The 24869-nt window shown below is 44.3% G+C and overlaps 1 protein-coding gene across 16 annotated transcripts in view; it reads left to right on the top strand.

Moving 5' to 3' along the window:
- The window catches only part of ATP2B3 (ATPase plasma membrane Ca2+ transporting 3), a 95777-nt gene extending 77204 nt beyond the window's left edge, over positions 1–18573 (top strand). For all 16 annotated transcript variants that reach the window (XM_066617410.1, XM_066617405.1, XM_066617408.1 and 13 more), the window contains one exon: positions 18250–18573. In XM_066617410.1, the coding sequence (XP_066473507.1) occupies positions 18250–18573 (324 nt within the window). The remainder of the gene's footprint in view (positions 1–18249) is intronic.
- Positions 18574–24869: the final 6296 nt, after the last annotated feature.

Here is a 24869-nt window from a genome sequence, read left to right on the forward strand (position 1 = left end):
CTCTTCCAATCTCTCCCCCCTTTCCCTTCTATCCACCCCACTCCCCTGGTCCCTCGTTGCTGCAGTCACTGTTGCAATATTATTTATTTCAGTTTTTTCTCTGTCCGGTCTCAGTCACACCGGATTTACTACTTCTATAAAGCCATACAATTTCTGTGCTTTGCCCTTCTTCTTTAGCCACCTGCACCCCTTCTCTCCTTGGTTTGCTCGTCTCTTCTGCCTTCTCTTATCAGTGGGTGTTGGTTTGTAATGGACTGGAGTCAGATCCCCAGCTGGTCAGGTGGGATTTGGGGTAGAGAACAGGCTAAGACATTGGAGCAGGTCGACTGATACCAACTGGGGATCTATCCTCGTTTCTCAGTCTAGCCACACATCTTGATGGTGATTATGTGTAATGTGGTGTTTCGTGTGTGTCACTCACAGCTGCATGGGGGAATGTATAGAGCAGAGCAAGAGACTGAGTTCCAGAGACTCAGAGTATGAAGCTTTTGGACAGGGCTAGATTCTTACATTACTGGTCCTCCAAATCAGGAGTTCACTGACCATCCCGAGGGTTAAGGCATTTCTGGTCTGGATTAAATTTGGAGGCAGACAACACAAAAAGGGCAGTTGTTTCCTTAGCTGACCAGGCCACACTGTGGAAGTTCTTTCTGCTACGCGTGACCATACCCTATACAAAAATGAACTGGCAGATCAGATTCAGGCCACTGATCAGACAGATTCAGGCCACCCAATGCAGCTGCTGTGCAACTCACACGGGAATGAATGGAAGTTGTTCAACAGCAGAAGCTGTTCCTTGCATCTCTTCTTGCAGCTCTGTGATGTTGAGCACCATCTACACTTCACATGTAAACAATAGGGTTACTATGAACCTTTTCCCAAAGAATCCTGAAAGTTTTGTGAAGTCCATGAAATGTGTTTGTAAACTTGGATTCTAGACACATCTATGTTATAGCAAGTCATTCCCTCTTCCCAGGAAACCCTGAGAAATGCATTACTATATGGGGAAGGGATTCTCAGCATCCTCACTAAATTACAGTACCCAAGATTCTTTGGGAAGAACCACGACAGTTTTAAATAGTATAAGACCAATGCAAGTTGGGAATGTGGGTATGCTTTGTCACGGTTCCTTGTTTGGGAGTCATGACAGCGAAACAGGTTTGAAAAGGGCTTGAATGTGTAATGTAGGCATGTAAACTGGAGGAGAAGGATTTCTATTGAGGCTTTTAGTTAATTGTAGAAAGTTAAAAACAAAATTGCTTTGGCAGAGAATGAGAAAAATGTAGCAGACTGAAGCTGGATACGCCCCAATTGCCTGAACATCAAAGGTTTGAAAAGAATTGTAGAAAGGGTTAGAATACTGGGACAAGTGGAGGGAGAGATGTCTGTGGAGAGGGTGTGGCAAGAGAGGGGAGCCTTTCACTGGTTCTGAACCAAAAGGTGAGAAACTGCCTCTTGATGTTGTCAGGGACTAGGTCCTCTGTGTCCTAGAATGGAAATGAAGCTGGTCCCCTGCTCCTTTTATCTGCCTCAGTCCCTTTCCTGTGCCTCACCCAACCACCTCTGCCTTATTGGAAATAAAAAAAATCCCCTCTATTTCTCATTTTTGGAACAACAGTTAAAGATCCAAAGAGGTAAGCTGTGCCTGTTCCCTGCTGGTTTAGTTTCCACGTATTCTGGGAGCGCTAATTGCTTAGACTATTTCAACAGTTCCATTTTTTTTTAATCAATCAAAGCCATGCCAGCATTGTAGTGTGGTGTGGTAGATTCATGGCACCTTTTGATATGACATGCAGTGGTCTTGCTTTTCAATGGGGACGCACCCTACAGTGTAAACCTTCGAGTATGGCCTTATAATTTTTGCTGCAGTTTTAGCAGTTGCCTCTCTCTCTCTCTCTCTCTCTCTCTCTCTCTGCTGCCTTTATATTAAACTCTCTTCCTCCCTTCCAGCGAGCTGCTGTCACTCCTTGGGAAACTGAAATCCATTAATGGCCTTTGGTATTTCTGCATCTCTTGCATCTTGGAAGCACTGTGTCTGTTTTTTGTTTGTTTGTTTTTTTTGTTCTGTTTTGTTTTGATGATGTTTATATTTCTTTTTTAGGAACCATATTGTGGATGGCTAATGGGTTTCTCCACCCTAAATTTTCCAAAGGGGAATTTGTCATTTCAGGCTCACAGCATAAACAGAGACCAGCCTAAAGCAATTTGGAACAGGAGGCAGAAATTCGAAAAACTCTCTTCCCTCTCATTTTTGCCCCATTCCTAAATAACATTTGGGCATAGTCTACTGAAAAGGTCTCCCATTTGAAATGAGTGTGCCTGTGAAAGGGTTCATTTCAGTGTGACTTATGCAAGAGAACTTTCTGGTAATTGCCCTCTTAGGCTGCAATCCTAACCTCACTTTCCTGGGAGTAAGTCCCATTGAACACAATAGGACTTACTTCTTTGTAGACCTGGTTAGGATTGTACCCTTAGTTGGTCAGCTCTGTAACCCTTACAGGCACCTGAAATCTGAGGGTAACTCCTTGCTTTTGAGGGTAAAACCTGATAACTTCCATATGATACTTGGGATATCAGTGACAGCGATCAACTTTTCTTACCCCTACTGGGAACCTATATAAAACAACTAGGGCCTTGAAAGGCAATTATTTCCCAGTAAAATACAAAGAGGCAACCCCCCAAACACCGACCTCATTCATCCAACCCAGAATCTCATGTATTAGCTCAGTAGCATCCTGGAATGTTTGTCCATTTTGAAAGCAATTTAACAGCTGAGTTAAAAGGAGACACAAAACATACTAATTACAGCCTAGTAGGGATGATAGCTTTTATTTAGACAGGGCTCCTGTGCCTATAGTAACTGCTATGACAAGCAGAATTTCAGCAAGAGAAAGTTCACCTAACACTGCCTCTCCAATTTGGGGAAAGCTTGCTTAACCACTCTCCATATTAACATCTGCCTGCACATAGCTAGTATAAGCTCAGCCCTGAATGGCTTAGCAAGTCTGCTGGAAAAGAATGCTAGTAACCTGAGAAGCTGTATGTTTTTATTTATACTTCTTGCACAGGAATATAAAGCATCCCTTAGTGAAGAAGCCCACCCTCATAATGCTGCTTTTGAAATCTGGCCAGATCATTTTTTGGTATCAAACTAGAAAGCAAAACAGGAAGTGCCTCACACAAGAGGTACTTGTGTAACTGCCCATACCATTCCATTTTAACAACTGCCATTTCAGCTGCCAGCAGCAATAGAGCATGTAGATTGATAGTGTAAATAGGTGTGGTTGGTATTTGGACACTGAACACAGGTCATTGTCAAAATACTACGATCTCAATTTAACTGTAGTTGCGCAACCACTAGTGACCCTAGAAGGCAATTTATACCCCTACCAACCAACCATGTTTGATAGGATCCTAATGAGGAGGAGGATGCACACGCCAGTTGCTCAAGTGAACCTACAATACCTTAGACACACAACTATAAGTCAATCTCACAGATATGTCAACGGCAGGTTTTGAGCAAAAATTATGGAATTTTCTATGACCCTCGGATAAGATGGGGGGGGGAAACTTTGGGGGGTGTCTGACTATAATTTTGTCTGATTTTACCCAAGACCAGATACTTGAAAAATAACCTACCAGTAACACAGGCCAACACACATTTTGCTTCCTTAAACGTTACACCAATTCCTGGGTATATTTGGGGTGCCGATTCCAAAAATGGTATCCGTTTTGCCTTATCACTAGTTTTGGAGACACGGCATAGCCTCGTGAGGAAGCTGCTTGAACCATGCACTAAAGAGGCTATGCCGTGTCTCCAAATCTACACATGATAGGGCAAAACGGATGCTATTTTTGGAATTGGCACCCAAATTCATATCAAACCACCATAAAGTTTGGGAAAAACTTTTCTGACTCTCAATTTTGTAGGCCAAAAACAACCCAAACAAGACTGTACAGTCTCTAATTTATTAAAAATATAGTAAAAGATTCTAAGATACATTTTTATTCATTAACTTTTTAAATTCTGGTCATCACAACCTTTTTTGTAAACACTATCAGAGTAAGTGCACTGTAAACAACATACCAGTAGAGCCATTAATCAGATTCTTCTTCAAGGTGTCTGGTGTGTTAAGCCAGAGGCTCAACACATAACATACAATTTATGACATATAACTGAGAGTATGCAATTCATTTCACAGTGGAGAGACATGCAAGAAGGAATGAGTGTGAGCAAGCACAGCTACAGATAGCTGCAACCCAATTTACTCAGAAATAGACCCATAGCTTTCCGTGGGTGTTATTCTTAAGTTATGGTGCACTGAATTGTAGCCTCAGACTTTGTTTCAGATGAAAATAAGGGTTACATGCTGGTGTTTTAAAAATCAGACCTCTGCCAAACATTTGCAAAGTGGAACAAGGCTGCAGAAGAGAAGAAGGCTTGCCTGATTTAAATGGAAGCCTTGAGTCCTAGCTTACTTTTTTCTCAGGAAAAGTGAAAAGGCTGCAGCTTGCAACCTCACCCTGATGGAGTTGGATTGCCCTCTAATTACCTCTGCTTTGTTCTCTTGCTTTTCTCTGGGCTTTTCCTGTGCTCAAACAACCCTGACCCCTGAGTGACCTGCAGATAAGTCCAGATGATTTATTGGCAGATTTTTCACCTTATAGGCGAGTGTCTATGGTACACATATGGAAGTCTGCTTCCCTTCTTGCCAGATTTGTGGTGCATATCTGGCAGCACATTTTGATTCTTACCAAGTCAGCACTGTTCAGATCCTTTTGCAAATAGAGGTGAGCTGTACTCTTGATAAACATCTTTTGGAGGTATTGCAAGACATTTTTTGTTTAGGACTGTATTAACCCATTTCTGCCCAGCCCACAGGTGTACACATTTGATCCCTGTTGCGTATATGCAACATTAGGCAGAAATGGCTTAAACTTTAAATGGGGAGAAATTTAAATACTGTATAGCAGTGGTTCCCAAACCAAGCTGTTGGTCACCAGGGAGCCATGGAAACCAGCCAGGGGAGCTGCAGAGTCCTTAAAAACCTTGCCACCCTATATAATGTATAAGATTGTAGCCCTAATGGGGGGGTCATGCCCAATAGGTTAAGGAGGTAGGTTAAGGGACTTGCCAGTTTAAAAAGTTTGGGAACCACTGCTGAATAGTATTATCAGGTTAACGGGTTAACGTTATCCTGATTATTATCAGTTAACGGGTCTCTTCTGCATAAGTTTTTGACTCCATATTACCTATTTATCCAACCTATGGATGGATTAGGGGAGAAACCTAAATAAATGGGTAATATTTGTCCAGGGGAGACAAACCAGTCTCTTCCCTCCCTCTCTTGAGCAGTCTCCAAACTGCGGCCCGCTGCATGCCAGAAATATCTGTCCAGATGTGGTGCTGCAGTGGCAATGGCTTTCCATTCTGCACTGCAGCCTCCTTTCTTCATGCCTGCTCTTTACACATCCTCATATTGGGCAGCTGCTTTATTGCCTGTTGCCCCAGAAGCCTCTGTACCCTGATTTCCCAGGGGAAGCAGTTACACAGCACAAGGCTATGTAAAGGGCTGGCACAAAAAAAAAAAAGGCTCCTGCACGGAACAGAAAGCCTTCACCGCCACCTCACCACACCTAAATGGATATTCCTCGTACACCAGATCTGGCTTGCGGGCTGGGGTTTGGAGGCCCATGCTCTTGAGCAACCCAATAGTGGAAGCATGGATTCCTCCATCACCATCCCCCACTGAATGAAGTGAGCATTTTGATTTCTGTTCCCGATTGTGAGTCTAGAATCAGAAAGTAGTAGTTAATTCTCAATTAACATGTGGAGTAGCAAGGTATGATCTGTTGTAAGTACATAATCAAGGCCATGCAGAAGTGCACACTACCTCTAACAAGTGTTCATCCCGCTCCAGGGAGACTAAGTTCATACTTAAGAAGTTCCTTCTACTGAACCAGACAGTTGGTTCATCTAGTTGAACATGGTCTACTATACTGACTGGTAGTGGCTCTCCAGGATTTCAGGCAGTGATCTTTCCCGGCTCTACTTGGAGGTGCCAGCGACTGAAACAGAGAACTTCTACAAACAAAGCAAGTGTACAAAACACACATAAAATTTTTCTAAACCACATCATTGGATAGATAAGCGCAGTTCACAGCTCTGCACGGGCACAGCACTGACCTGGCACAGCCACTAGCCTCAATTCATCAGACTTTTCAAATCTTTTCAAAAAATTTAATGGAGCCTGAAATGAAGCCCCTGTCTCAGCCCCCCTCCTGTGCACCTCTCCTCTACAAACATTCCCTCCCTATTATTTTCCCTTTGCAGCTGCTGAGATATCATGGATGGCACTATATCAGTATGAGCTGGGAATTTCCTGCAACATTTTCCTAAAAACAGACAACAGACCCCAAAACAATAAACCAGTCAAGTGTTCTCCTTCCCCTTCCTCCTTTATTGTCTCTTCACCTAACACCCTCATCCCATCACTGCTGCTTTCTGCTTACTCATGGATACTTCAACATCATATGCAGCTAAAGGATGCAGCATGCCTTCCCAGAACCCACTGCTACCAATGCAGATTAAGCAAAAGAAAAAAGAACATTCTCTTGGCAGTTTTAGTAAGATTCTGTAATAGGATCTCTCTCCAGACCAAGACAGTCAAAAGGCTAAATTATCAAAAGATAATTTAGAATCTTCTAACCAAGTTCATTAACCTGCTGAGCAGTTCCAGGTTACAAATCTATATCTAAAGCAGAGCTATTTTCACAGCCTTTGCCACCCATCCACCCAAGGACTGCTGAGAATTTGCAGTCAGAGATTTCTAGTGACCCTCTCCCCTACGCATACCTGTAGTTCCCTGGATACTGGGTAGGACAGTTAAGCAAAGGTACACCTTTGCTATAGAGAGGCTCTTAGCTTTTTGAGACCTCTCTGTTAAAAAAAAAAAAAGCTTTTCTTCAATCCCGGTTACATAGGACATGACTGATGACAAGCTCTATGCCAAAGGATGCTATAAAGTGCTGTCATTCCCCAAATGATATCACAACTCATTTGACCAATTTCTGCCTAGTCAAAATAAGAGACTATTTTTGCCCTTGGAAGTAATCATGGCCCAATTGTTGTTTTTTGCTTTTTGATTTAGTAGCACAATCCAGAGAGGGCTATGTATTGGTGGGAACACTGTGCCATCTTGAAAAATATTTCTCTGTAAAGGTTGGATCAGAGCAGCTTTTGCTATATTTTTTCTCATCTAAATGATAGTCATTTACTACTATAAAAATTATAACTTTTATCTGGAGATACCATTGAAGCAAGGCTAAAAATTCCTCAACCCCTGCTGAACTAAATGGGCAGAGGTGTAGCTCAGGAGCGACCATGGGGTACATTTCCCCAGGTACCGTGCCTTCAGGGGTGCCAACCTAGACCTCCGATGGCAGCTCCTGAGGCACAGGGAGGTGCAGGAGAAGGTACTGCAGCAGGGAGGATGCCTCTTTGCCACCACAGTACCTTCTCCTGTACCTTCCTCATGGGCACTCAGAGTGGTTGTGAGCCGCTCTGAGCGGCCAACCATGTTTTTCATGAACAAATTGTATCAGCACAATTACATCCAGATTAGGCACTTCTATGGGGTGACATGCAACATCACAGCCTTGGGTGCCAAGATGCCCTAGCTACACCACTGAATGTTGGGGAGGCCTTGTCCCTCACAACAGTGTTCCAGATTCAGCCCAATCCTATGCATATCTACTCAGAAGAAGTCCTATTGTTTTCAGTGGGGCTTACTCTCAGGAGCGTCTAGGATTGCTTGGCTAACCTGTGTTCTAGAATTCAGAGGGAACCACTGAACGTGAGATAGCTCCTCTCTATAGTAGTTCTACTGATTCTACATGGCCCTGCTCTGAGTTATGTTTTCTGATCACCTAGAATGTGACAAAAGAGTGTGACTAAGACCAGGAAATTCACTTTTATTATGAGACGAAGGTTATATAGTGATACATATTGGTAATATAATATTATGCTATTAATTTTGCTATGTAAACCACTTTGTAAACTATTTTTTTTGTTGAAAAGCAGTGTAGAAATACTATTACTACTACTAATAATTTAAACCCACATCTTCCGGGCCTAAGACCAACTCCTGAACCACTGCACCATCCATGGGAAACAGATGAGAGTGTTGTCCCTGGCTTTACTCTTTTCCAAAACTGCAAATAATAACAATAGATTTTTATGCCAAACCTGTGTAGGGGGAGGGGGGCCATAGCTCAGTGGAAGGCTCCCACAGTACTGTAATCTCAACTTATATCCAATCTTTCGTCCATTGATGGGGCAGACAGATCTCTTGCACCAGTAGGTGCTCACATAGCACTAGTGTGCCATCTGGAGGTGAGGCATTCCATTACAGAAACAAAATATGGTATCTCTAGGGCACATATCTACAATGCAACCATATATGAATTTATACCAGTTTGACTGTCATGGCTTCTTCCCCAAGGTTCTTGGGAACTGTAGTTTGATAAGGGTGCTGTGAGATGCAAAGCTCCCCTCACAGACCCGCAATTCCCCAGAGAGAATAATTTATTATCACATTTTTATACTGCCCTTCCTCCAAGGACCTCAAGGTAGTGTACAATAATTCCTCCCCTCCTTTTGTCCTCATAAAACCCTGTAAGGTAGGTGAGGCTGAAAGGTAGTGACTGGCCTAAAGTCACCCAGGAAAGCTTCATGGCTGAGTGGAGATTTAAACCCAGATCTTCCGGGCCTAAGACCAACTCCTGAACCACTGCACCATCCATGGGAAACAGATGAGAGTTTCGTTCCTGGCTTTGCTTTTTTCCAAAATTGCTAGTGAATACTGAATTTCTACTACAGACACAGTGCCTTGAGATCTATTACTGATGTTCAGAAAGGGCAGCCCACCCACCACCCAGTGCTTTCCCACCTCAACCTACTTGGCTCCTTCTTTCTTTTCTGTATCTCACCAACCTGTGTTTGGCCAGGACAAGGGCAGGAGAGAAGCCTGCAAGGCATGGACAAAGGCATCAGTGGAGCGGCATGAACTCACCTCCCCTTCTTCCCTCATCTCCTTCCCCAAACAGCAAGGATGGGCCTCAATACTCGAAAGTTTACTGAACTGTTGCAACAATGCATGGGTCTTTCTTCTCTTCCTTTCCTGAAGCTGTGATTGGTGATGCCTTTGCTCTGTTTATGCTGTTCTGCTTTTCTGGAGTCACAGTTGTGGTCTTCCTACCCCAAATTTCTTGCAGCATGAAAGCAACCCCTCCCTCCTCATCTCTGCTTCCGCTGCCTGCATCTTGCACACTCCCAATGGGGCTATTTTGCTATGTGTACCAGTGGCTGCAACCATTCACTGTCTTGCTTTTCCATGGCACAGCACTGCATGCTTTCGTCCAAGAGTCCAGTTCATCAGGTGGGGTCCATGGCTTGGTTACGAAACAACCAGCTTCCTTTAGAACCATCACCATGACAAAAGATAATTCCCAATTAAAATCTGGATGTGTTGTAGTCATTTTTTCCAATCAAAAGCAAGTAACAGTGCTGTAATATTTAAATGTGACATTTTAGGCGCAATCCTAACCAACTTTCCAGCACTGGCATAGCTATGCAAGTGGGGCATGTGCTGCATCATGCAGTTGGAGGGCAGTCACTCAAGGTAAGGCAATGTTTGTTCCCTAAGTTGCCTTGCCCTTACCTCGGTGCTGGAAAGTTGGTTAGGATTGCACCCTTTATGAGTTAAAAGGCTGTATAGCAGGGGTCTCCAAACCCTGGCCTTGGGACCTGATGCGGCCCCCAGCAAGCCTCTTTCCAGCCCACAGCCAACCTCTTGTCCCCTGAAAGCCTCTGGCCCACTCAACTGAACATGACCAGAACTGTGCTCTGATTGTGTCTGGAGGGTGTTCTGAGGGCCAGAGAGGTTGAATGAATGAGCCCATTCATCCATTTATTCACTCATCTAAGTTCCATCTCCAATTTATTTATTTATTTAAATTTTATTTTTAAATTGTTTTTCCAGCCCTCCACACCACGCCAGATATTTGATGCAACCCTCTGGCTAAAAGGTTTGGAGGCCCCTACTCTATAGGATAATTTCACTCAGGTATGCACAACTTATGGCCCATGTGTCTGAATGCCGCCTTGTGGCCTGCCAAATATTTGACAAAAATAGCAGAAGCAGGAGGTTGATGTCTATGGCCAGTGGGCTGCATCCAGTATGATGGATCAAGTTGGGCATTGTGAATTAATTCATCCTTGCAAAGTAAACAAGTTATGGTTCACAGTAGGGAAATACCTTTATTAGGATGAACCAAAAAGATCAAAAAGCAGGCTATCAAATGTTATAGGATCAGGCTTAATGGTAAGCCAATGAAGAGGGGAGAGAAAATAAGTGGGGACATGTTTTAGATTTCCCCAACAGTTTGAAAAATCAAAAGGTAGTGTTTGGGAAGGTTAATGTTGACCTGAATGAGTGATGTGAGATTATTTCAATACACACACAGGGGTGCTTAGATAAAGGGAGCAAAAAAGGGGGAAACCCCTCCCCCCAATACTGGCAATATAAAAAGTCTGTAAGTTATGTACAAACTTGGAACTCATGGGTTCTTCCCACAGCAGAGATCAGAAAAAAAAGCAGTGCACAAGGTGGACTTCATATTCTCAAAGTGTGAGATAAATTGAGCGTTGTACTAGGCCAGGGGTGCCCAAACCCTGACCTGGGGGCCACCTGCAGCCCTCGGAGACTCCCAATCCGGCCCCCAGGGGGGGCTCCCAGTCTCCAATGAGCCTCTGGCCCTAAGGAGACTTGCTGGGGCCCAAGCTGGCCCGACACAACTTCTCTCAGCATGAGGGTGACTGTTCAGCTTCTTGCATGAGCTGTAGGATGAGGGCTCCCTCCACTGCTTGCTGTTTCACATCTGTGATGCAGCAGTGGCAGCAATGGAAAGGCCGGCCTTGCTTTGTGCAAGGCCTTTTATAGGCCTTGAACTATTGCAAGATCTTCATTCATTCATATAAGTTCCATCTCTAATATGTTCATTTACGTAAATTTGAAACATAAATTAATTCTTTTTTCCCCAGCCCCCAACACAGTGTTAGAGAGGTGATGTGGCCCTCCTTCCAAAAAGTCTGGACACCCCTGCACTAGGCTAAAAGTCAATTAAATGCAAATTGGGTATATTACCTACTGTTAGAGGACACTTTTCCATTCTTTAGACCTAGGCCAAGCCAAACCAGCACCCCAAGTGGTGCCCAGATTTTTCATCCCCCTACATGTACATGAACGTGAATGTGCACTCCTTACCTCTGCCTCCATCTTCTAGTGACTGCTCATCTACTTCTTCAAAAGAGGTTAGCCAAAATGAGCTGAGAGCAGAAGAGTAGAACAGAGCAACCCTGTTTTGATTGCTGTCCTGAAACAGGAGCAATACAGACAGGCTCACAATAGCACTCTGCTTCCTCCTCTAGCCCCACAGGTACAGCTTTGCTACTGCCCCAAGTGAGGGCTGGAAAACAGGCAATAGGTGGGCAATGTGATCAGTAAGGTTCAAAATGCAGAGTGAAGTAGCTGGGTAGACACTGTGCAGGTGAGGCAGGCCAGCTCACTGCCTTCCCCAGCCTGCTGCTCAATGCAATAGGCCTCATGAATGGGCTGGTCCTGCCCCTTTACAATTTCCATTCCATGCATGAAGAACTGAAGTTGACAATGTATGTAGGAATCCCACCCACCCACCCAAGCTTTATGGCCATTAGCAATCTCCTTCAAATATAATTCAGGGTGCCCTACTAGTCAAAAAACCAATTTAAAATTACCAGAGCAGTACATCCAAAAAGGGTAGGAAAAGGCATCCCAGCAGCCTGGCAGGACTAACTGAATAACTTTCCTGCCAAAGTCTGCATTGTCCAAAACAGTCTTGTGTACATTGTAGTGTTTGGTAAATGTGTATAGAGATGCCCACGTAGCACCCCAGGCAGAAAATTAAAATTGCTCCCCTTTCAACTAATTAACATAGGACACTATGAGAGCTTCTCCTACACAGCCATACTGTTGTATGGCTCCCACTCATTTCTGAAGGATTGTGTCCCATGGACCAGATTTGTCTCTGCTGCCCTTATTGGCAAGCAAAATACAATTCCTCAGACTGCTGCCACACTTTACAATAAGGGCATAAGGCTGTGCTGAATAAGTTGATAGGGTTCATCAGTCAGTGTGATCATGCTGAGATCCATGAACCCAAAGGGATCATGGGTCCCTTTGGGGAGAAGGGTGGGGTATAAATAAAGTTATTATTATTATTATTGAACATATATTCATAAGTGGACATAGCTGCCTTCTAATGAGTCAGCCCACTGATGCCCCTTTCTGAGTACTGTCCACACTGACTCTCCATGATTTCAGGCAGGGATCTTTTCCAGTCTTACCTAAAGTTCAGGGAGTGAAACTGGGGCCTCCTGCATGCAAAGCAGGCACTTTACCTACAGCTGTATCCCCAAACAGGTAATGTTTTAATGCAAGATACTTAGGACTGAAATCTGACTGAGGGTGCTAAAATTTTCTCATCAGAGGCCTGGGCTAGAGCCCAAAGTAAGGCCATTCCCAACCTGATATAGGCTGAAAGTTCCTTCAATTTCCTCATATCCCTTGGGCGATCTTTCAGCTATCAAAGCCAGAGAAGGCTCTGTATTTTGCCCCCTTAGACCATTTACTAAGTGGTAACTGATGGTTATACAGTTATACAGTTGGTAAACTGGCTGTACTTGTTTTGCCATGTGTTAAGAACACTTTTACCCCTTCTTTGCTTCACTGGACTTCTGATCAGTTACAGAAGTGTTGTAAGATTTTCCTTGCTATTTGACAGGACAATACAGAGGACAGACTTATCCAGTGTACGTATGTCCACTACGGTAAATTCTCACTTAACAAGTGCTTGTCTGTATTCACTGAAAATTTATTCAGAACAAATGAATAATGGGAGGAGAGAGTCTTTCCATCAAAAGCCAAAGATCGACAGTACTCCTTGCTTTGTGGTGACAGATCTAAATTCTCTTTGATTGCAGACTAGAGAAGCCAGGAGTCCTGGTTCTCATTGCCTCCTATAAGAATATGGATAAGATTCACCACTACCCCCATCGTCTCGGAGTAGGAAAGATAATTGAAGAGCTGTGGATCCTTAAACATCATATTTGCTCCATATTTACTTGCTAAATGACCTTAGTAATCTGACCTTCTACCATTCTTGCATGCTTCTGAATTTTGTTAGGGTGTCTTGTTTTGCTTTCTCCTTCTCTCTCTCCTCAAGTTGATCCCTTTGGTAAAGGGGATTCTGCCTATCCCCAAGCATGATGTGGCATGAAGGCATTTGTATTCAAAACGCTTGTGGATCACCTGGGATCTGTTGTGCCTATCTTTTACTCACAGAGCATGCAACCTTGTCCATGTTATATATCTCTTGCCAATCACCAGCTTTCTAGGCACTTGTCAAGATGGGCTGCTCCTAGTCCTTTCATGGGAGAAGTGCGATTCTTTCACCCCTAAATCCACCAGAAATTGTAAGCAACTAACAGCCATGCTAGGAGCAAGATGTCCTGGCATTTCTACCCACAAAGCACTGCAGAAACAGGGTAGCAACAGCAGCATTCACTTAGTTTTCCCAGCAGCAGCAGGTTCATTCTGCTCCTCAACTCAAGACAGGCTGCAAATCTTTTATGCCTTCTCTGAAGTAAGGAAATGACTGCAACTCCCCACTATCATGAGCAGAGAAGAAATGTAAAAAGCTCTTTAGCATGTACAATGTCAGTATCAATCCATATTAGTGCAGGGCCACAAGATTTGGAGGGGTAGGAGATTATGAAAAATATACTGTTCCTCCCAATTTGGTATCTTTCTCAAGAAGAATTTGAGATACACATTTTAAAATCACCTTTCTGGTTCTTTCTTTCTTTCTTTTTTAGATTAATGAACTCATTTTCAGCCTGCCACATCTTGCAGAACCACCAAACTATTTCACCTAGCATCATACATGGCCAGCCACAGACCACCTCTATTTTGCATCTTTGAATCATGTACACTTCTCATCCTTTCCCTTGGTTGCTCTTCGCATTCTTTTTGTTTGTTTGATCTTCATTGGATTTGCTCTTCATTGCTGATGGAGACTCTTTAGTCCCCCTGTTCCAAACACCAGCATTAATGTCCATCACCAGGATTCATTAAGAACATCCCAAGAACAGCCAAACCATGGAAATGAATAAGCAGTTTGTCCTGCCAAGCACTGGCAAACAATATATAGTTGAATAGAGAAATGGGGGAGAGCTGGCTGTCAGCATAGAAAAATTCTTTCTTTGGGATTTAGATAACCACAGCAATTGGGGACCATGAGGTCAGAATGAGACAGCAACCTTTCACTATAATGGGGCTACTTCTGAGTAGTCATGCATAGGATTGGGATTCGAGTCTCTTAAGCATTAAGAGAAAGGTTTTTGGGAATCTGGCTGTGCCATCAGTGGCCCAGTAACTGTTTCATCAGCCTGTCAGAACTTTTGGCTTATTTTACAAGACAAATTCCTTACCTTGGGAAGTCTTGTTCTCTGTGGAGGAAGGGTGCATTCCTGAAGATGGATTTGCCCTTGCTGCTAGGAGACAGGGTTGACAAAGTCATATGGCCTTCCTCCAGTGTTGAGGGCTCCCATGTTACCCAGATGCTCCCATGTTAGCCATGCTGAGCTAATGAGAGCCTACTAAACTGTATGATTGTACAATTAACAACAACATACTACCACTAGTAAGGTAAAAGAAAGAGACCAAGGAGGTAGAGACAACAGGATTCCAAAAGAGGAAGGCTGCAAAAAGATAACCTTAGAATTGTAAAAACCAATGGGTGCCCTACGATTCTCCACAGCGAACTAGACTTCCCAAGGTAAGGAATTCATCTTTTTTCCAGTGGAGGAAGGCTCCATTCCTGAAGATGTGACATACCAGAGCAATACATCCAAAAGGGGTGGGAAAAGGCACCCCAGCAGTCTGGAAGGACTGACTGAAGAACTTTCCTGCCAAACCTTGTAGTGTTTGGTAAATGTGTGTAGAGATGCCCATGTGGCAGCCCTGCATATGTCCAGAATCAAAGGGGTCCCTCTGAAAGCTGCTGAAGTGGCGACACTCTGCAAAGAGTGTGCTAAAATACCCTCTGGAGGCGACACTTTCTTGGCCCTGTAACATGACGATACAATCTATGATCGATCTGGCCAGTGTTGAAGAGGACACTCCCATGTACTGAAATTAAGCTGGAAACCACCCTGTCCGAATAACCTAACTGCCCCAGACAGCTAACCTGAAATGTTGAGGGTGCAGGGCTGTGTGAGAGTAAGTCTGGACGAAGGAAAAAATGCCCAGGGATCCCTGGTCGATAAGTCTGATCAGTTCCAGATTCCATGGTCTGCATGGTTCAAGGCAACAACGATCACCTGTGCTCACAGGAGCTGAATACACTTCAGCACTCGCCGAAGGAGAGAGAACAGAGAAAACACATAAAGGAGCCCTGGTGGCCACGCCAAGTGGAGTGCACCCACTGCCTACATCCCCTCCTGCCAATGCCTGAACATGAATCTTGGTAGCTGAGTATTTTCGCTGCTTGCGAAAAGATCCAGCACTGGATGATCTAGATGCTCTATCATGCCCGTAAATGCTTGTGGATGAAGTCTTCATTTGGCTTCTCTTGGATGAGCCAGTCCGCCTCTGTATTCCTGCAAGTTGCTCTGCTTGAATTGACAAGAGGTTTGCCTAGGCTCATTGAAGCAGGAGTGCTGCCTTGTGCACTAGACTGCTCGACCTGATGCCACCTTGGTGGTTGGCCATAAGCTTTGGCCAATGTGTCCATGTGAATGAGAACATGGTGGCCCTGAAGTGAAGCCTGAAAGGACTTGAGGGCTAACCATATCACTGAGGTGTCTCTCTTGTAACATTCACTCTCCCTGTACCAAATGCCCTAGACAGTGAGTGCCCCAGCCTACCAGGATTGCATCTGAGACACAATCAGGTGTAATGGGAGCTCCAGGCTCACCCCTCTACTCAATCTGTCCCTGCGTAGCCACCATCTCAACTCTGTCTTGAGTGACACTGGATCCTGACTTTTACAAATTTTCTGTTCTATGTAATTCTGAAAGGGTCTGAGGACCTGCTGGAGTCCCCGAGAGTGTTGTTGAGCCAATGGGACCAGGTCCTGTACTGACACAAGCATACCCAACAGCCTGGACAGTAACATCATGTCCAGGCTTTTGGCAACCACTATCTTTTCCAGAAGCTCATAGCTTCCTGCAGTGGTCCAGACATGAAGCAGTCTGAGAGAACTTGGTGTCTATGAGAACATCCAAGTGATTCAGTGACTGGGTCCAGACCAACATGCTCTTTGGTCAGTTGGTCGGTTGACCCTAGCCTTTCTACTGAAGAAGAATTGTGGTCTGAGAATTGTCCAGGGGCTGATCCCTGGACAGTGCCTTGACCAGAAGGTTATTGAGGTAGGGATAAATGAAAATGGCGTAGATGGGCCATCACTGCAATCAGGATTTTGGTAAAAACCCTGGGTGACGAGGGAAAACCCTGTATAATGGGTCTTCATAATGAAGATCCTTGTAGTAAAATCTCTAGTAGTGCTTGTGGGTCTGCAGAATCGGGATATGGAGAGGCAAGGATGGACATGGCGGGCATATTCAGGGTACTCGAATGGACACAGGCATCTGCGGGGCTTGAGAAAGTTGACTTGGAGGGTGCTAGTTAAGTGCCGCCATTTAGTCTGAGAATGCCTTATCCACCATGTCCTGCACCCATACCATTGTGTTTCCTGGGATATTGGGATGCCCCCAACGCTGTGATTGGGTACCCCAATTGTGCACCCCTCATTTCCCCTTTCCCCTGACTTGTCCCCACAAGAGATGAGCCTGAGAACCCCTCTAAGGCCATAACTTGCCTGTCTGATAATGGGGAAGTTTAGGTGCCAACAGCAGCTTCCAGGACAGTTGTGCGCCCTTCAAAATGGTGTCTGCAAGTTGCTCAACCCCCAAAATGGTGCCCCTGATTTCCTGGGTAAGGAAGATCACCACGTGGCTGGAGAGCAGTGGACAGGCTGGGCACCAAAAATTTGTCAGAGACCTGCTGGGCCCTCAACAGAGTGTGGACACTGGGGGAGAAATGAGCGTTCCTCGGCTTCTGCCGGCAAAGCTGTGAGGTGCGCTTGTCTCCTGCCTGCTGCTGCAATGTTCTGGCAATCCTGCCGGCTGCTGGCAGGACAGGGCCCCATAAGTTGTCTCTCCAGAAAGAGAAAGTAGAGGAAAGGTGATGGGAGAGGGGAAGAAGAAAGGCTCGACAAGGCCCCCCACCCCTGGAGCAAGGTGCCAAAAAGAAACAAAAATTCTTCCTTTGAATTTTTAAAAAATAAAATAATCCTTAACAGGATCACAAAAGGAAAGAAAGACAGGGTAGGGAGAAACAGATGAAAAAGAAGAAAGCAAGAGAAATCCAGTGGAGCAAGGGTGATGAGCGATTTGTTCCTAGCAAGGCAGGGCTGAAATTGGGTAACATGGGAGCCCTCAACACTGGAGAAAGGCCATGTGACTTTGTCGACCCTACCTCCTAGCAATGAGGATAAACTTGTCTTCAGGAATGCACCCTTCCTCTGCTGGAGAACAGCCTTCCAAGGGTTACAGGTAACCCAAGTTAGCACACAATATATGTAAAGATGAAGTCCAGCTCCTTCCCCAATTAAAAACGTGAGCCTCAATTAAAAACCAGCAGACTTATGCTGGTTTTAAGTCATTCCCTCTTTCCCAGGAACTGCTTCTTTGAGCTTGACTAGGAGTCTCTAACAGAGAATTCTCAGTAACAGTTCCCAGAATTCCTTGGAGGAAACCATGACAGTTAAACTGGTATAAAGCCACTATAACTTTGTAGTAGAGCTGTAACCTATTCTTAATTAGTTAGCAAAGTAGGGGACTACTTTGGAGAGCCATTGACCACACTTTGTCTACAGTGCCTTATATCTAGTGAGTTAGAACAAAGAGGGGAATTGGGTGGTAGAACTACTGGACACTATCCCAGCTATTCTGCCTTGCCCGTGACCAGGTCAGGATGACAGAGGACAGTTACCAAGACCTACAAACAGGGCCTGGCTTAGGTTCAGCAATCATGAGTCAAGCTCTCATTCTCTCTCTTTTCTCTTTCCTTTTGGCCTTCCCTGCAGATCCGCGTAGTGAAAGCGTTCCGTAGCTCCCTCTATGGAGGGCTGGAGAAGCCAGACACGAAGACCTCCATCCATAACTTTATGACGACGCCTGAGTTCTTGATCAATGACTACATCCACAACATCCCCCTCATTGATGACACAGATGTGGAGGAGAGCGAGTGTCCCCCGAGACGGTGCTTCCGGGCCAGCCCCCCACCATCCCCCAACAAGAACAACAATGCCATTGACAGCGGTATCTACCTAAGCACCGTTGTCAGCAAGACACCTACCTCCTCGTCCAGTCCAGTCAGCCCACTCCACAGCATGGAAACCTCTCTCTAACACAAGCCCACCATGCAACCAATCAAAATGACTTTGTGCACAGCAGGGATATCCAGTTCCTCCTGGGAGATAAAGACAAGCTGAATGAGTCAGGAAGGAAAGCAGGCAGGAGATGGAGTTTCTCGTCTTGATGCTGGAGATTTTTTGATCTCATTAGGGTGGAAATGGACAAGATTTCTGCCACTGGATAGCTCAGGCAAATGAAGAAGAGAAACCGTTGACATAAATGAGTGATAAGTGATAACTCATAAGTGACAGAACATACTGTTGACAGGGATAAGAGATAAGTTTTCCTCGGAGCAACCCATGAGGGGGTTGGGTTGAGTCCTGGAGGGTGTACAGGAAAAACCACCCATTTCTCTAATCTGTTCTTCGTTTCGCTTTGGACACAAAACACTCACTCAACCCACAATGATTCCCCCATTTAGGGGTTGCTTTAATTTATTCCTGGGACCTTTATTCAGCTTTTTTCCCCACGAAGTTTAAAAAGGAACTATATTTGCACCGGAAAAAGAAAAAAAGAGAAAAAAAGAATAACCTAGACATCTATTATCCTAAATATATATAAATATATATATGATACCAACCAACAGATGTATTAAGGACCTTCTGACCATAACGCATGCTTGTTTTAAAAAACCCTCCTTTCTCTCCCCCTCTCCTGATGAAATTTCAGTCTGGGGCAGTTTTGTTTTAAAAATCATTGCTTGCTGTAGCTTGTATTTCATATCAGGGTTTGCCAGGAAAAGGGAGGATTTCCTGTTAGAAGGGGCAATTGATGATGGGAGAAGTTATGAATTACTGGTGTTTTACTGCTGCACAGATGCAGGATGACTTAAATTAGGGTCTGGTTGTAGTGACCCATATCAGGCAGTTATCCAGAAGAAGTGACCAAAAGAGTGGCCTAATCTGAACCACCACACACCAAACCCCCTTGAAGTGCTCAGAAATTAAATGCTTCCCAGTTGTTGTTTTTTTACCAGATTCCAAGAAATATCTAGGCAAGGGAGAGTATAAAAAAAAGGTCAAGATTATTTTGGTTTTTTACCTAGTAGGAAACAACGGAGGCAGTATCTGCAGAAGACTGTAACACCCAGCAGCCCACAATAATAGTTACAGCTTTTTAATCTCCCCTTATAGCTTCCACTCATTTTAATGTACTAGTATAAATTTATATTCAGCCTTATTGCAGGGTTCTGTTACATTTCTATGCCTTCTAACAGTCCTTTTTGCACTGATTGAGTGGACTAAATTCTACCTCCTGTCCCAGACAAGGTACCAGTTTGGACTGGGTGGGGAATGACTTCTGAGAGGAATCCATACTTCCTTAGGGAAACTTGCCTCAGGGCCATTTCTTCCACATAACATCCTCCACCACCACCCCCATACACAGTTATGTTACATGTTAGCCAGGGCCTGATGCCCTTCAGCCTCAAGAATTCTGAAAGATCCAAAATGTACTTTTGAAACAGCTGTGACTCTACCATGAGGTAAAAAGAAGCAGGTGATCTGTGGGACATACACAGTCCACAAGCCTCTTCAAACCTCTATTATATTTTTGTGTAGCTCCTATACATTTCAAAGCACTTGCTCAGAATAACATTCTGATAGATTAATCCCATGTTAACTAGCTGGAGAGAAGTGAACACCATTCGTATTTTCTATTTCGTATAACAGATGATCAGGCTAGCTCTGGAGATCACACGAATCGCTGCCACTGAACCATGAGTATTCCTGGCTGACATGTCATACTGGTCCTATGAGTAGACCACTCCCCTGAGGTGGAACAAAGAAGGAAGAAATATTTTAAATATTTCTCTCACTCTTTTCAAGCTGCTTAGGGTAGCCTGCATTCACACAACAACTGATGAGGGCTAAGAGAGAGAAATTTGTCTAAGACCGTGCCTGAGGACTTGAACTGGGGTGTCTTCAGTCTAAGGCAATATATTATCTGACATACCACACTGGTTTTCATAAATGGCCCTTGAGTTTTGGGAGAGATCAGTCTATCAGATTAGGACAGAAGAAATCAAGGAACCAAAACATCTAGATTTTGTTACAGATGACTACAAACATGCCCCGAGCACTGAGAGGAGAAAATGGCTTCTACCAAATTAAGGGCACAATCCTAACCCATTTTCCAGCATCGACATAAGGGCAATGCAGCTCCTAGGTAAGGAAACAAACATTCCCTTACTTTGAGGCGGCCTCTGTGAGTGCCCCCCAACTGCAGGATGCAGCACATATCCCATTGGCACAGCTATGTCAGTGCTAAAATGTTGGTTAGGATTTGGGCCTAAGTCTTCCTTCTCTACTGCCCCCCGCACACTAGTCCAAATTTAACCAAACTATAAGGCAACTAAGATATAAAAATTCCTATTGGAACGTGCCTGACAGAAGCTCACCATTCCACTGGCTCTCCACAGCAGTTCACAGAAAACTGGGCAAATAATACAAACCTAACCCCATCAGGACCACTCATTGGCCATAAATTTAAATAAAGAGGAGCTCAAGTTCTTCAAGATTTCTCAAGAAGCTTCGGGTGCTAAGGCCTGCACAGATACAAGCCCCAAATATGGAGTTGCATGGAGGCCATTAAAAAAATCTACAGGTGGGGCCTCATTACCTGTGGGGGATCCATTTTCATGGATAATGAAATCCATGGGTTTTGCCCCTTTAAGCCCTCTGCAGGCTTTCTGAAGCCTGCAGAGGTTGCATGCATCCACCTGCAGTCTCTGTGGGCTTCAGAATGGCCTTTTTGGCTGAAAAAAACACTGCTTCCAGTTTCCTGAGGGAAACTGGAAGTGACATTTTTATACCATATAAGGCATTCTGAGGCCATGGGAAGCCTTGGGAAATCAGAAGTAGCATTTTTTGGCTGAAAAGGCCATTCTGAAGCCCACATAGGCCACAGGCAGATGCAAGCAGTCTCTGCAGGCTTCAGAGAGCCCTCCTGAGACAACTGGAGCACAGCTCCGGTTGCCACTGGAGGGCTTAGGATGGCCAAGTCTGGCTTCAGGGTCCCCTGAAGCAGTTGAGCAGTTCCACGGTTAAGCGATCTGTGGATATGGAGGCCCACCCTGGTTCTGTCATGCATGTTGATGGGAAAGCAGTACTTAACCGTTAGAACTGGACAAGGCAAGTGTCAAGATAAAAGGGTGCTATCCCTACCAGACTGTTTTTCCAGGACTGCAAAGATGAGTTGCCCTCAATTCTTGCAGCCTTCTCTACATTCAAATTAAGGCTACAAGTCCACAATATTTAGAAGCCGTGGAACGTGTTCTGCATTTTCCAAGGGCAAACCTGCTTGAAAATACCAGCTGCAGCACAGTCAGAAAAGCCATCCCTTCCTTGGAAGGGCAAATGCCAAACCCATCTGTAAATGTTTTTGTCACCATCTTTTCTTTCCAAGAAAAACAACAAAATGAAAAAACAGACTAAAAGAAAAAAAATTTTTTTTCCTCATCTGAGTGTTTAAAGAAGAAAATAAAATTTCTCAAGTGTTTAATTTTTGAGGAAAGTGAATGGGGCAAATTCCTAGTCCCCACCTGGATTTCTTTTCATTCCATATTGTAGATATTATTGATAGAACTATTACACACACACACACACACACACACACACACACACACACACACACACACACACACACACACACACACACACACACACACTTCAAGCTGCTGTACAAATTTGCCAGCCGTTTACCTGTGAGTTCTGCTATTTCACAACAATGGAGAAACGAATACACATTCCTTCTACGAGGGAGGGGGAGAGATTCTGTTCTTGTTGCATACTTTTTTTCTAAATCATAGTAAAAAGGGGTGAGGATGAAGGGTTTTCTTTAAAAAAAATAAACAAGTAAAAAAACTGCTTGTACATTTGTCCAAATGGAAGGGACAATTAAAAAAAATTGCAAAAGTATCAAGATAAAAGCACTCAGTTCTGCAAAATGTCATTACTAATTTTGATCAAACAATTTAGGGCGCAATCTTTACCCCTTATGTCAGTGCTTTCCAGCAGCACACATCCCATTGGCACATGACAGTGCTGGAAAGTACTGACATAAGGGGTTAGGATTGCACTCTTAGAAATATAATGGGTTGCCACCAAAACAGTGATAGACAGAACATGTTTAAGTCAGATACATCACATCTTAGGGACTATTCATAAAATATATCACATTTTTTGAAGCTTTTATAATCCCTTTCTGATACATTCATTGCTCCGTTTCAACTAATAGTCTATTCCTCCTCAGTCAGAACTTCCTCTCTCCTCCCTCACTCGATACTTTATGGATGGTCCCTTAGATAATGAAATCCTAGAAATGTAGGGAAACAGTCAGTACAATCCAAACTCGGGCTTTGGTTGGCACAGTGGCCACTGCACCAACTGAAGGGTGTTGCGGATGAGCCGTAAAGTACATTCACTGCATCCAGAGACTATGCTGTGCCTGCAGAGCAGCCTGCGCTGTCCCACCAGCATCCAGGCATTTTGCTGGATGGTGTGGGTAAGGTTGCACAGTGTGGCAGAAGGGCATGGGGAAAGTGGCAGAGAGGCAGTGTTTCTAGGTGAGGGGAGCGCAGAATTGATTGGGCCCAGCAGGGGGGAATCAGAGTTACATTGGGTTTCCCAGATTTGCACCAGCTATATAGCTGGCATGGATACAAGAAGCCCCATAATGCAGGCTGGGGCATTACTCAGGGTAAGAGGAAAGAGATTCCCTTACTCAAGAGGAGACCTCCCGCTGCCTCCTGTATTGGATACAGCAGAGTCCATGCTAAGCCAATGCAAGTTAGGATTGGGCTGATGGTGCATGCCTCCTGAACCTCTTCCCCAAGGGACTGTGCTTGTTAGGTCTGGAGGAGGGAGGTGGTAGATCACAGAAACAGGAAAGTATAAAGCCACATACCACCCTGGTCCTTATTGATACTTCTGGTTTAAAATTAAATTGGTTTTCCATTGAAACTGAGGGCCCAATCAGTTTCATCCTGTGCATCCTGTGGTGGGGGAGCAGTCACAGAAGCTTCCTCAAGGTAAGGGAATATTTGTTCTTGCAATATTGGGACTGTGTTGTGGCTGCATCTGTGCTGGAAAGTTGGATAGGATCGGGCCCTAAAAGTATATCGACTTTTCAGCAGAGGCCGCACCCATAGAGAAACATGGCTAATTACTGCTTTCCTTTTTAATCAGAAGTTCAAGCTGTGTCATTCTAGGTTTTTTTTTGTTCCTCTAACTCTAGGGCAAACACGGAGGAATTACAATGCAAATGCTCACAATGCTATGGCTCACAAGTGGCACAGACACTGAAAATTTATTTCAGTATAAACCAGGGGTCTCCAAACCCCGGCCCGGGGGCCAGATGCGGCCCACAGCAAGCCTCTTTCCAGCCCGCGGTCAACCTCTTGTCCCCTGAAAGATTCTGGCCCACTCAACTGAACATGAGCAGAACTGTGCTCTGATTGTGTCTGGAGGGTGTTCTGAGGGCCAGAGAGGTTGAATGAATGAGCCCATTCATTCATTTATTCACTCATCTATTTAGTTATTATTAGTTATCTAAGTTATTTAGTTATCTCTAATTTAGTTATTTAAATTTTATATTTAAATTTTTTTTCCGACCCTCCACACCACACCAAATACTGGATGCAGCCCTCTGGCCAAAAAGTCTGGAGACCCCTGGTATAAACTTTTGTAGACTGTAGTCCACCAGATGCCTGAAATGAACTCTGTCCTTGCTGTTGTGGTGATGAGGGAGGCAGAACAATCCTGTTGCTGGTGCCTCTCTCTTTCTACCTAATCTGCCTCTATGCCATGGCCAACATCAGCAGACTCCACTGACACCATAAGGACAAAGCCAGGCACAGACAGAACATCTTTTGAAAGTCTCCCTTCCAGTACACATGGATGACATATCTATGCTGTAGCATGTAGCCCCGGAGGACTAGAGCAGGCTCTGAGTTTCACCAACCACAAGCACAGAAAAAATTAAAATGTCCACCACCACCACCCCTTGTATACTCTTATTAAGTTTATAAACTCTAAAATAAACTCTTATTAAGTTTAATAAAAATACAAGGACAGAGGAGATTGGATAAATACAACGTAGAAAGAATAAAGCAAGCAGGCTCGGGCATTAGAACTATCTAGACGCAAATCTTCATAAAAACGCAAGCAGACAATTACAGGCAAACTTGAAGGCAAATTAATTCCCTTCAGCACTGGTTCCCAACTGGTGGGTTATGACCCACCAGCCAGGGATGCACTTGTCCCTGCCCCTTTACAGGGTAGGAAGGGGG

The sequence above is a fragment of the Tiliqua scincoides genome, chromosome 2 (genome assembly GCF_035046505.1).
Source record: "Tiliqua scincoides isolate rTilSci1 chromosome 2, rTilSci1.hap2, whole genome shotgun sequence".
In the NCBI taxonomy this organism is placed as follows: domain Eukaryota; kingdom Metazoa; phylum Chordata; class Lepidosauria; order Squamata; family Scincidae; genus Tiliqua; species Tiliqua scincoides.